Source organism: Camelus dromedarius, chromosome 8, assembly GCF_036321535.1.
Source record: "Camelus dromedarius isolate mCamDro1 chromosome 8, mCamDro1.pat, whole genome shotgun sequence".
NCBI classification, from domain to species: Eukaryota; Metazoa; Chordata; class Mammalia; order Artiodactyla; family Camelidae; genus Camelus; species Camelus dromedarius.
In genome coordinates this window covers 53,136,080-53,149,606 of record NC_087443.1, presented here as the reverse complement: position 1 = coordinate 53,149,606, position 13,527 = coordinate 53,136,080, and the positions used below count along the sequence as shown (strand labels likewise).

At 40.2% G+C, this 13,527-nt stretch overlaps 1 protein-coding gene across 4 annotated transcripts in view; it reads left to right on the top strand.

Annotated features, from left to right (window-relative positions):
• The window catches only part of MYOF (myoferlin), a 148,149-nt gene that overhangs the window by 54,529 nt on the left and 80,093 nt on the right, over window positions 1–13,527 (top strand). For 2 of the 4 annotated variants that reach the window (XM_010974292.3, XM_031461391.2), the window contains exons 8-17: window positions 1,889–1,951; window positions 2,042–2,092; window positions 2,877–2,907; window positions 3,375–3,490; window positions 4,124–4,250; window positions 5,530–5,633; window positions 7,709–7,777; window positions 7,880–7,923; window positions 10,406–10,488; window positions 12,574–12,612. In XM_010974292.3, coding sequence (XP_010972594.3) covers window positions 1,889–1,951; window positions 2,042–2,092; window positions 2,877–2,907; window positions 3,375–3,490; window positions 4,124–4,250; window positions 5,530–5,633; window positions 7,709–7,777; window positions 7,880–7,923; window positions 10,406–10,488; window positions 12,574–12,612 — 727 coding nt within the window. The remainder of the gene's footprint in view (window positions 1–1,888; window positions 1,952–2,041; window positions 2,093–2,876; window positions 2,908–3,374; window positions 3,491–4,123; window positions 4,251–5,529; window positions 5,634–7,708; window positions 7,778–7,879; window positions 7,924–10,405; window positions 10,489–12,573; window positions 12,613–13,527) is intronic. The other 2 variants (XM_031461393.2, XM_031461392.2) reach the window with 1 other exon arrangement.

The following is a 13,527-nucleotide window of genomic DNA, read 5'->3' as shown; positions in this document are numbered from 1 at the left end:
TCTGAGCCCAGCCCTTTCCTGCCATAGTTTCCTCTCCCAGGTCCTCTTAGTTTCCTACAGCTTGTAATACCAGCCCTGGCTCTGGCCTTGGTTCTTTTTTCCAATCTCTATTCACAAAAGGAACCGGTTTCCTCTGTATAGTGCTCCTGTTCCTTTCCCTTTGTTCCAGCTGGCCCCCGGCTTTTCAGACGCCCCATCTTCTCACCTTCTAACTTCTCCTTAGGTGAACCGCAGGCAAACAGGCAGATAAGTAGGGTCAAAGCTAACATAAAAGGTGGGTGCACACCGATGGGGCCACTGGAAGCGACTTGTGAAAGGCCAGGAGAGAGTCACGTTGAAGGACAAGACTAGATTGCAGGGAGGATGAGGTAGGGGGTGACCTGATGCCTAAGGCATGGGACCCTTCAATCCATTTATAATGCAGGACAAGTATTTACTCAGCTACATTCTTAGGAGCCCAGCGTGAATCTCCACCTCTGAATTTTTCCATTTTAATGAATTCTTTTGCGATTAGATCTCTTGGCAAAAGGAAAGGATCAAATAACGAGGCCTCTAAACAGACCAATTCATAAATCAATAAAAAGATTTTACTAAAAAAATCCCTAATTTACATACATGTTCTTAACCAGGTGATTAAACTTGGGATCACCGATAATGGGACAGACAGACATGTGTGTCCTGATGTGATATAATGGAAGTAATCAACATCACCTGTGCCATTTCTTGTCCAACAGTCAACTTGAATCTAACAGTGAAGAATCACTGACAGAAATCCAGGTTGTGAGATACTCTACAAAGCATCTTGTCTGCACAAAAATAAACAACAAAAATAAGCCGGGAATATTACTCGAGATCAAAAGAAACTAAAGAGATACAACAACTGAATAGAATGGAAGATCCTTGAGTGAATGCTAGATTTAAAAAAAAAAGCTAAAAAGAACTTTTCTCAAAACAATTGTAGAACTTTGAAATTTTACTATGTTACATGTTAAATTTCTAGAGTATGATAACAGTATTATGATTATTGTAGAAAGACGTCCTTGCTCTTAGGAGATGCATGCAAAGGTATTTTTAAGGAGTAAAGCGTTATGTTATCCAGAACCTTCTTCCAAATAGTTGTTAAAAATAGAGAGATAAAGCCAAAAGCCAATGTAACAGGTGAACACATGTGAAAGATGGTGTTTATTTACCATTCTTTCAATTTTTTTCTGTAAATTTGAAATATTTCTAGGTTAAAAGTAGGAAGAAAAAGTCTCAGTTTAAATAAATGCTCAATCTTTCCCTCTTAGGATCAACATTTATTGGTACGTAAAGTTTTGGTATTATGGTACAACCTCTATAATCCCAATTTTCATTTCCCAAGAATCAACCTTCTTAAACTTAGCTGTCACCATGAGTTAAAATGTGGTCCATGCTGATTCTACTGAGGGACCAATATAATCTAATGGGAAGATTTGGCTTTAAAAGTGCGTTCTTAGAAAGAACAAAATTAGAGTCACTGGATAGAAATGATAGTGCTAAAAATGGTAGAGAATTATCCTCAAGTTCCCAGATCATGCAAGCCCTAAGCATGTGAAATAACCTTAGATCTTTAGTTAACTACTACATATCTGGTCCCAAAAGAGCAATTTTATTTAGGTAAGTAAACGCTATAGTTGTTACTTAACCCTTTTGCCTTTTTCCAACATGCAGAGTTTACCGTGAATCTCATGGTGCTTAAGCTCCAGGGGCTTTGGCAAGGTCCTGCAGTATGTCCATGTGGTCAAACCTAATTTGGGTTTGTGCCTTGTATTTTCTTGTGAGGGCCCCCAAAATTGTAGCAGCAGATCCCACTAAAGCTAGTCTACCCCTGCTGACCTTCAAACACTTTTCTCTTCTGTTTCAACAGTTATTTTTCTACAATGTCCACCAGACTCCTTCTGAATTGATGGATGAGATCATCAGCATTCGGGTACGGGGACCACAGGGTAGGAAGGGAGTGGTCACTAACTGAACTGCCAGATCCGACTGGTAATCTTTTCACTGCTCTTCTTTCTTCTAGGTTTATAATTCCCATTCTTTGCGGGCAGACTGTCTGATGGGGGAATTTAAGGTGGGTGTCAACTGTGTGTTCCATTCAACTTACATCAAAGATGGGCTCTTTCATAATGAGGAATCTGATTCCTGACCAGGTCTCAGGATGCCCATCTGGGTAACATCTTAAGGTTATGAGTAAGGCTTTGAGGCTATGATCCTTGTAAGACATTGAGGCTGTGATCCTTGCTGAAGGCTGGAATGCCAGTAAGACATCAGAAGTTCTAGAAGATGATCTGGGTCAGGCATACCCTATCTGCCACAAACTAGCCACATGTCATCCTCTCTGGTCCTTAGTGTCTTCATCTGTAAAATGAAGACTAGGTGAGATAGAATATAGAAAGCACCCAGCACAGCGCTTGGCACATTGGAGTGCCCAGTCAATTGGTTGTATTAATATTAGCATTAGCATTAGTTGGAGGAGAGGGAAGAGGATAATTGGATAGGTGACTTCCTGTAGGGTGACCAAAGTCCAGGCTTGCCTGGGACTGAGGGGTTCCACAGAATGTGATACTTTCTATGCCACTGATAAAGTCCCAAACAAACCGGGACACATTGGTCACCATGTCCCTTCCAGCTCTTAGACTAGCTTATTCATTCAAAATGATGGATTGGGGGCCTTCTGTGTATCATACTTCAGGCAAGGCATTGGGTGTACAGAGAGGTTAAGATGGAAATGTTGGGTCACAAAGTAATTTGTCAAGTCAAAAGCTTTATTTTTAAATGTAATAATGATGATTTCTAGAGATGATTGAACTAATTTTAAAATCTGTTTGAACTACTTAAAATTTTTTTTTTCCCAGATTGATGTTGGATTCGTTTATGATGAACCTGGTAAGTAATGTTCTCCCATGAACTTGAAGATTCTGGGAATCAAAAAAATTGGGGGGATCAAGGAATCAAAAACATTTTTTTTTCTTGGTTAAGAAGAGGAAAAGATATGTGGTGGGAATTATAATAGTAGCTTAGTATGAATGTCTTTTATTTAATCTAATGATAATCACCCTAACATTTACAAGTAGGCTTTCTCTGTTTTGTGAGGATAGTTTCATCTTATCAAATTCAAATTTTAAAACCAGTTAATAGAGCTTAGAGTGTCCTGTTTGAGTCACACCAGGGCAGGATGTGGGTGGGGAGTCAGTGCAAAGCAGTGGACATTAATATAGAGTCTCACTTGGGGAATTTTGCACGTCATGGCAATGCTTGGAGGAAATGCTTGTTTATCTTATAGCAGATGAAGTCACGGACCTGTCAGCTTCTCTGTTGCATGTCCCTGTCCTTTTACACCTTCTTTATTTTAGGTCATGCTGTCATGAGAAAATGGCTTCTTCTCAATGACCCCGAAGATGACAGCTCGGGTGCTAAAGGCTACCTGAAAGTCAGCATGTTCGTCCTGGGAACCGGAGACGAACCTCCCGTGAGCTTCCAGTTCTCTACCCTTTACATTTTTTCACTAAAAACGAGGACCAAGAGTTAAGCAAGTGGGGGTCAGGGGTTGTGAAATGGAGCCTCTGGTCGATAACCCCAGCCCTCCAATGTTTCAGCAGCTGTCCTTTCCTTCACTACAGTGTTATTATTCTGGCTCATGTAGGCTCCTTCCTGGTGTCTATGAGTGGGGTTTTTTATTCAGTAAAGGTGTATGTTTTTAAGACTCCCCCGCATCGCCGTATCTGCAGAGCGTGGCTCACTTACAGAATCAGTCATTGCTCCCTAAATGTGCAGTTGTTATTCCAGAAAGCTGGACGGCAAACCAGTAGCCAGAAAGAAATTAGGAAAAGCTTCAGGAACTCTCTCTCTCTTTCTTTATTTAGTGCTCATAAGATTACAGAAGGACACATTATTTTCTTGTAGTGTAGTGATCAAAGAAACATAGGAGCGTTGCTTTTGTAGAGCAGCTTTCAGGTTGAATTGGTGCCGAACTCTTAATCCCCAAATACAGGAAATCCTAATGAAAAGAGTTCCGATGGGTTTTATTTGATAAGCATCGATTTGGCTTCTTCCAAGGACCACTTTTCTATGTGTATAATGTGTGATCATGTGTCCCCAATAGCCTGAGAAGCAAGATCGTGATAATGACAGTGATGACGTGGAGAGTAACTTGTTACTCCCTGCTGGCATCGCCCTCCGGTGGGTGACCTTCCTGCTGAAGATCTACCGAGCGGAGGACATCCCCCAGAGTACGTACTGATTTGCTTCTGCCCCAGGACCATCAGTTATCTGCAGGATGAGATGTATTAAAATTATACTCTGAATAGTGACCAGTGGTCCCTGCCATAGGTCTCTCTTCTTAAAGGCCTTTGTGGAGTCATTTTCATTCATTCTGGATCCACTGAAAGCCACCTACACAGGCTTACAGGGCAGCCTATTGGTCACTGACCCATGGTCCTTATGGAGCCTTTGACCCATTCAGCTCTATCCCATCTCTCGTCAGTGTTCCACGTCTTCCCCTTATTCTAGAGACTCTCAAAGAGAGGTCAGCAGTCAGCCCTGCTAACTCCTTTCATCCCCAATGAAAATGTGAAATTTTATAAACAAATAATGTCTTTGCTATCAGACTATTAAAAATGGCTGAGCAAAAGGTGGCTAAGTGCCAGTAACTGAAAGTCTGTCACGATTGTGTTACGAGATACGGTTATTAAGAGATTGGGTGCATCTAAGAGAATGACTTAGAGCGACTGTATTCATGGAGAGCAGTCCAGTTAATCCTCTGTCCTTGCAGAGAACCCAGCATCCTACCTGGCTTGCCTGGCCTGTCTGCTCCCTGCTGGGTCCTGGGGCACCGGGCCTCTCTCCCAATCCCCAGGAGGTAGCACCCATTGTACAGGCCAAGGAGCTCATTAGGATTTGCTGCTTTCCTGGGAACACCCTGTAACGCCTCCCAGACCACTTCCCCTCAGAAATAGCTTAAATAAAGTAAATAAGTTAAACCTCATATGGTGATGCCTGCTTGGGTCTGTTCAGCTGATCTCTGTTCACTAAGTTTGCTAAAACAGAAATTTACTGTTTGTAGTTAATTAAACATGTAATTTTTGATTATGCCCAATTTCCTTATAATTTCTCAGAAGAGGTCAGACTAGGCCTATATGTTGACCTAAAGAACCTTTTCCAAATTGAAATGGCCTGAGTTTTGAATTGCCTCTGACTCTTTTTGGATGGAGTTTATTCTACTTTTTTCCCCTCAATAAATGATCAATTCCCAACATAATTTATTGGTTTATTTCTCAAGGTGCTCCTGTTGATTTGAAAACTTTGTGGGAAGAACATATTTTCTGTTTCTTTCAAACAAGACAAAAAGGACTTCTGCGATCCAGTGCCCCTAGTGCTGGCCACTTTTGAGAACAATGCTTGTTGCAACTATTTTTCTCTGTAGGAGAAAATTTTTAATCTTGCTGAGTGATGTCTGTTCTTTTAAGAAAATCAGATCTAATTTCTGCTGTGTGACATGTTGCTTTCCAGTGGATGACGCCTTCTCCCAGACGGTCAAGGAGATATTTGGAGGCAGCGCAGATAAGAAAAACCTAGTGGATCCTTTTGTAGAAGTTTCCTTTGCTGGAAAAAAGGTTTGTATGTGATCTAAATGCAGATGCTTCTAGAAACACATGTGCTTTTCCTTGGAGTGATTTCTTGCTTATTCTTTGTTCGAGTACCCCCCTGATGAGCTGGACACTGTGCGGGAACACAGATTATCTGAGCCTGAACATGCCAGACTTCTCCAGAGGGTTATTTTGGAGTACAAAGTATGCAGAACTCAAATGAGAAAATTCGGTCTTTTTGAAACATTAGAACAGTGAAAGCTACCACTGAATTATTTGGATTATTTCCAGGTCCACACATTATCTTAATCCTAGGTAAGGTCCCTAACGAGCAACAGTGATCCCTGGTAAATGTGGGCGGATAGCCCACCATACCCAGCTGCCCACTCCTGTCTGGTTTCTCACCTCCCATGCCCCATCAAGCTGCTGAGAATGGAGAGTTGAGCAAGGGAACCCCATCCCAGTGCTCTGAAGAAAGCTGGGAGACTCTTGGTGTAGGAACACCTGCAACCACCACTTTTACCTGCAGAGATGATTGAAGATTGGAGAGTGGGATTCTACATAGAATAACAATGCACCAGACAGTTCTAGGCATGAAGACATAGCATCTTCTATGTCTCTGAACCATTTATTTATGACAGTGAGATGTCACAAACCCCACACAGGGCCTGGGATATTTACTGGGAGAGTCTGTGGGAGGTGATAGAAAGGACTTCAGTTCTGGAGCAAAATGAAGCCAGATTTAAATGCAGGCTTCACCCCACTCCATGGGCAGTGACAGCAAATTCCATATTTCCTGAGTCTCAATTTCCTAAACTGTATGTGGGGATAATGATAGTCTCATAGGATTGTTGAAAGGGTTCATTAATTCGAGAAGTAAATATTGTGCGTCTACTAAGTTATCAGATACTGTCCCCCGTGTTGGGGATAAAGTGAGCGAGACAATCTTTGTTCTTGTGGAGTGTACATAGAAGGGACAAGCAAACAAGAAGTTGAATAACTTCAGCTAGTGTTGACTACTTCGCAGATAATAAAGCATGGGACAAGAAGTGATTGGTGCCGGGGGCTGGAGGGGTATCAGCTGGGTTTTCAGGTGGGACACCCTTGAGGATGCAACATTTGAGCAGAGTCCTAGATGATGCAAAGATCTGGGGGGCTGGGGCCTCCAGGCAGAGGGAAGAGCTGATGTAAAGGCTCCAAGGAAGAGATCCATCTGCAGGGAAAGCATGCTTATGTGGCGGGAGTGGAGCAAGCCAGGCGGAAACTGAGAGATGAGGTTGGAGAGATGGGGTGGGGGAGCGGGGCAGGTAGGGCTTTATCGGGCAGAGTTTGAGTTGACTTGATTCTGTGTATACTCGAGGAGCTGACAGAAGTGGCTATGCGGGGAGTGGCATGAAAGTAAGGAGGCAGGAGAGGAAGTAGGGATCCAGATGGGAACCCACTGCCGGCATCTGGGGAAGATCAGATGAAAATAGAGGTGTCGGTGTTACTAATGAATTGGATGAGGCATGTGATGGGAAGAGAGGTGTGGTGGCTGACTCTGGCTCAAGCCTGAGCAGCCTTGTGAATGGAAAGACAGGAGCATTTTGGGGAGCAGGGAGAGGGACTGGTGTGCAGGATCAAAACATCAGTTTGCACATGTTAGTGAAGAGATGCTTATTAGACGGTCTGTAATGCATACTCACTAAATATTAACTCTTGCATCATGATGCTAATCCGATGTTAGTAATCTGGTGATTGAAAACTAACTTTTATTGGGTTTTTTTGTGGGGGGGTGGGGTAATCAGGTTATTTGTTTGTTTGTTTAATTGTCGGTACTGGGGATTGAACCCTGTACCTTATGCATGCTGAGCATGCGCTCTACCACTGAGCTATACCCCGCCATGGAAACTAACTTTTAGTGTATAGAAGAAGCAAAGATTAAAATTAAACCCATGTCATATTTTACCAAATTGTTATCAAGAAAAATAAACTTTTAGCGAGGTTGCTAAGTATATAGCTTATAAGTAAACTGCTAGGGTCATAAACTAATATGCATATATTATAAACTTTGAAAAATAACGAACTTGAACACCTGCTGTTTTGTCTTGATGATTTTACAGGTTTGCACGAATATAATTGAGAAAAATGCCAACCCTGAGTGGAATCAAGTTGTTAATCTTCAAATCAAGGTTTGACTTTCTTTTCTTTTAGAAAAAGTAAGAATACTTACTCTTATAATTACTGAATAAGTTGAGAAATAACTACTTTTTTTTTCCGTTTCTTTTTAATAGTTTCCTTCAGTCTGTGAAAAAATAAAATTAACAGTATATGACTGGTGAGTTAAAAAGGATTTGTGTCTAATTCAAAATTTAAAATTTAAAATTCAACATTTGGATATTGAGGAACATTACTTTAGAGGATCTAACTCTTACTTTTCAGGACATTTACTTTTCTTCCAAAGGGAAGGGATAACCTGCTCCTGGAATTGGGTGTTTTCTTTAAAAATAATAATAGTGGCAGAAAAGCTTTAAATATCTTGGTTGAGCTGCTGATAAACAGAAGGAAGGAAAAATGATCTGAATATACCCCAAGATAAGAAATCAAGGCTTTAAATACCATCAGACTGTCCAAAATAGACTTCAGAAATAGAGTAAACTATTCTGGGAAGAATCACCAAAACATTCTGAGTTGTTGTTAGAAAGGAAAGTGGACAGAGCTCCCCATCTGATTGAATGCGAAGAAAATTCATTGAAAAGTTCTGATGGACTTTTTACTAGGCCAACCTCCTAGCAATAATTGGCCATAATGAGGCCATTCTTGGGTCTACTCTAGTTGGATGGGTCATTCAGTTGGCAGCCCTCAGCTTCCTGGGGGTGGGAATGGCAAATATCATCACAGTCGTCAATGGGATCACCATCATCATCATCATTTATTATTATTTTAGCTGCTGTGTTTTGAGCATGACTAAGTGCCAGGTGCTGTGCCCCAGGCCTTATCTACATTATTGCAGTTAGTCATTAGAGTAACCCTAAGGAACAGAGACTACTATTAGTTCATTTTACAGATGGGGACCCTGAGGCTCAGAGGGGTCAGGTGACTTGGCCACAGTCACTCAGATAGTTAGAGACTCAGTTGGGTCCCCATCCTGCCTGGCCTTAGTTTTTCCTTTGGCCCAGTGACTTTCATGTTAGTGCCTCTTGGGACTATGGCAACAAGGCACTTTGGGAGGAGAGGAGTAGGCTTTATTTTGTTCAATGACCACATCACAGGGTGAAGTCATTGACCACATCATTGAGGGCCCTGAAGGGGGCCAAGGCCAAAATGAATCCCCCTTCCAATGAGTGTGAGCTAGTTTTAAGGCCCTTGGGCCCCTCAGTTGACATGCTGAAGGTGTTCCAGGGGCCTTAGGAATCCTCAGGAGTGTGGGCTTGAACCCTGCATAGCTCAGGTGACCATTCTGGCCTGCAGTAGGTTGATCTCTGATTGAACTATCCCAGAGTTGCCTGTGGTTGCTGCAAATGTGGGGTGTTTTTTTTTCCTGACCTAGTCCACCCTCTCCAAAGCAATAGCAGATCAGGATGTTTAGAGAGACCCTGTTTAACTGGGGAACCCTTGGATCCAGATCTTAGGTTACATACCCTGTAGGGTATTTGCACAACTGAGGGAAGCTAAGGATTCTTTAAGTGTGCTCTAGACCCTGTCCAGATGGACAGAGAACGTGCAAGTCTCATGCATGTGGTGGGCTTAATACCCCAAAGTAATAATTTTTCCTCATGCAAACTATGTTTAATTAGTCACTTTCTATAACTTCATATTATTATACTATATAATGTATAATATTATACATAATGTACATAATATTACTATTAAATATAATAATATACTATAGTATAATCTTTCCTCAAAATACTGAATGAACCTTTTTCCTCCCTCCCATGGGGTCCTAAACTTCAGAGTGAGTGCCACTAAATGAAATAAAGAAGAGTGATTAAACCGAGAGCATGTTATTAATATAAGCCTTATTTTTGTAAACCTACTATGTGCTCAGCCAGGGACCATTTCCTGAGTTAGACTCACAGACTCTCTAAGATACCCATGGAAAGATACACAAAGTTGTATATACTTGTAGTGAGCAAACTTGTCCCTACCACATAGATAAGATTCAGGCTCTAGGTAAGCAAATGTAGTCATAAAAAATAGTCTTTCTCTCCTAGTACCTGCCCAATTAATACTTGAATTGAAAGGGAAGTTTTTTCTTTATGAAGGAGCCTTAGATATAGCCCAGCGTAGTTGTTGGCGTCATCATAGTCATTAGTGTGACCATGCTAAAATAAGATATGTGCACTCCTTCTATGTAATGTGGCTTTATTACACTCACCAAGCAATGTGCCTGTAATTGATCCATTCATTTTATGGCAGCAGTGTTGAATGTGGCCTTAGACAGATCCCTTTACTTCTGTAAAAATCTCAGTTTCCATAACTGAAATGAGTTGTCTGACTAGATCAATGTTTCTCGAAGTGTGGTTGGAGGACCATCTGCATCAGAATCAGTTGGGATGTATACTTGTTATAAACGCAGACTCTCTGTTCTTCACCCCTGGTTTTATTGAATCAAAAGCTTGAATAGAAGATGGGGGGGAGTGTAGAAGATGGGGGGTAGTGGTGGTTCTCAAGTGATTATTAGAGAATGGGAAAACTTGAGGCCCACTGGACAGGGTGATTTTTGCGGTCTAAGGTCTTTTCCAACTCTATCTTATTGTTGTTGAAATGAAGATCTATCTTTATAGGTGGAGGCCTTAACCTGTTCTTTTACACAGGGACCGTCTTACCAAAAATGATGTTGTTGGAACAACATATCTACACCTCTCTAAAATCGCTGCCTCTGGTGGGGAAGTGGAAGGTGAGTCACACAACAGAGCTGGAACAAGACAGGATGGAGAACTTTTGGAAAAAGAATGAACTGGGGTAGCCAGCTGACAATGAACTTAGTTTCTTAAAAGCCAAATAATAAGCCTAGTGAACCATGTAGTAATGTTTTGATAACGACCAGCCAAACAATGAATTAGTTATTAATAATCAAGGTAACTTTAAGTTTAAAAAATTTAGCTTTCTTGCTCCCATCCAAAAACTCTCTCCCAGTAGCTGTTTTACAAATTTTTGAGTGTCGGTACAGAATGCACCTTGTTCTTTAGGGTGAAATTGACACCAGTTCACCCAAATATAAAATGTTATTCCCTTCTCTACTGACTTCCTTGGCAGGAACAAGGAGGTCAGATGGCAATGAACCATGTAATCTCCACTCCAGATAATGTGCATTTTGTTTTCATGCATTTTTATGCCAACAGGCATTGATAAGCTTCTTTTTGTTGTTTTTGGTAAACTAATTGGCTATGCCTGGTATTATGGTTCTGTGTATACATCATAAATTGTAATAGGGAGTTAAGGAGATAAAATTAAGATGGTAAGAGAAAAAATTAATGTTAACACATTAATATCATCAGTTTATTTTTTGTTACCAAAAAAATTCTCATAACTACCAATAGATTAAACACATTGAGTAAAGTGAGAGAATTTGAGACAAAGTTTTGTTTTGGGGAACCTAAGGTTCCTCTCATCCTGATCTTGTTTAAAAGAAGACTTTATAGGTCTTTTTTTTTTTTGAATATTGTATACCAAGCAATAGATAGAACCTGAAACATAATAGAGATTTGGTGAAGAAGATAAAGATTTCCTCACTCAAGAAGCATGAAAAAAAAAAGGCAATTAGAAATTCCAGGAAAAATAAAGAGCTGAACCAGGAAGGTATAGGCCAAATATAAAGTCAAGTATTCCATTGTTTTAAGCAATTGGTAGAAGGTAAGAGATTCCATCTAGACATTCTCTGCCAAGTGGCACAGGGGACCATGCTGCCGGACCTGTACAAAGGAAATGTAATTACAACTCTCCTTTTCTCTGCAGAATACAATATTATATAGTGGTTATAATATAAGCACTATTAATTGTTTTTTAAAATGTTTCATTAAACCTGTAGTCAAAGCTCTAAATAGAAGGTAAATATCATCGCCTCTTACAACGTACAACCATAGAAGACAGAGCTTAGGAGTGAAAACACGAAGAAGAGAGGCAGGGAAGGGTAGACACGCTGTTAACCTCTTCTTATCAAGTGGGGGATCCAGATATAAAGGCTAGGTTAAATCATTGGTTAGATAAAGACTAGATTAAATTTATTGGTTAAAGATAACCAAGAGAGTAGTTTAAAATCATGCTATAACTATATGGGAGGTAGGGTAAAAAGTACTTAAATTGACTTATCATTAACAGGAAATCATTAAATAATTACCTAAAGATAACTATATAAGAGATAATAGAATGAGCATTTTTTTTTCAGTGATACGATAGTTATGTCCAGAAGAACTAAAAACAAATTGTTACCAGCAGTTTCAGCCCTTGTCTCTGAGGCCTTCTCTCATTGCAGGCCCTACAGACAGTCTAACAGGGTCTCAAAATAGCAGTGAGCAGCTATCCCCCCAAGCCCCCAAAAGAAGCAAATAATGTACTATTAAATAGGCCTTTGCTTACACAACCTTAGACTGAATTAACTTGGATTCTCTGATCTTAATCCCATTTAAGTCAGACATAGGACAAATAAATATTTTATTAAAATCATGAAATGTTGGTAACTTCCCCCGGCCTCCTCTGACGGTGGGAAGCTAGTTCTCAGACGCTTCACTACCCTGGGGCTAATGAGACTGGGTTATTTCACATGTGGTGGTGCTGCCAGTTGTCACAAAGCCTTGAGCTAGTTTGCATTTAACCAGTGACACTCATATAAATTACAAAAGTGTCGTGTGATTTGAGTCTGAATTTGGGATTTTTCTGGTGTTGCTAAACCACTTACCCAGCACTGGATTTGATTAACTTTTTCATGTCTCTTTTATCATGCCCATATTTCTCTTGTTTAACCAACCGTATTTTTACTACATAGATTTCTCATCTTCGGGATCTGGGGCTGCATCATATACAGGTTTATGCTTTGTAATTTTGCTATCTTCTTGATTTTTCTGTTTACTATTACCCAATTAAGAATTTATCAGTTGATTGACTTTATCACCTTTTTTTTTTTACATTTTGCTGTCTTAAAAATAGTTTTGCTAGAGTAATAATTTTTGTATCAGTGTTGTCCCGTTGTCCTGCAAAGCTAAGTTTACACAAATGTGCTAACCAGGCTTTGCTACATGCCTCATGTTTTCACCTAGATGCATACCGTCCTGTTTGTAATTACTTGTATAACATCATTGTAAATACTTGTATAACATTTTTTGTTGTTGTTGTTGTTTATGTTTTCCACTTTGTACCTTGAAGGTCTTCATCTTCCAACTATGCAGGAGGTTATGCAGGATCATAACCTGCCCTTGGGTTTGCACAGCACTTGCCATTCTTTGCAAGTTTGCTCAATGCTCTCACACTTGACCATCACAACCCTCTTAGGGCAGATGTTATTGTTCCCCTAATAGATGAAGACTCTGTAGTTTGGAGAAATTTGTCTTCTTTCAAATTGAGCGTGATAATCACTGCCTTGCTAATCACCCAAGGTTGTAGTCAGAGGGAAAAGAGATGTTGCATGTGAGAAAGTTCGCAAACTGCGAAAATAAGGTTTTCTCATCTGCCTTTATGTTATTGGCACAATGCCTTTTTCTCATTTTTTTCTAAAATTCAATCTCATTATCTTACAATCAGACTTTATATGAATATGAAGTATTCGTAGGTTTGTAACGGACTTGGCAGATCTGATAACACTGCATTCCTTCAACCATTTGTTCAATCAATCAGAGAATATGTATGTGGTACTATTTCATGATTGAACCAGGACTAGGTATTTAGAGTCAGAATAAAACATGCCTGAATCCTGCCTCATCCACCAAAGGAATTTATAATGTAG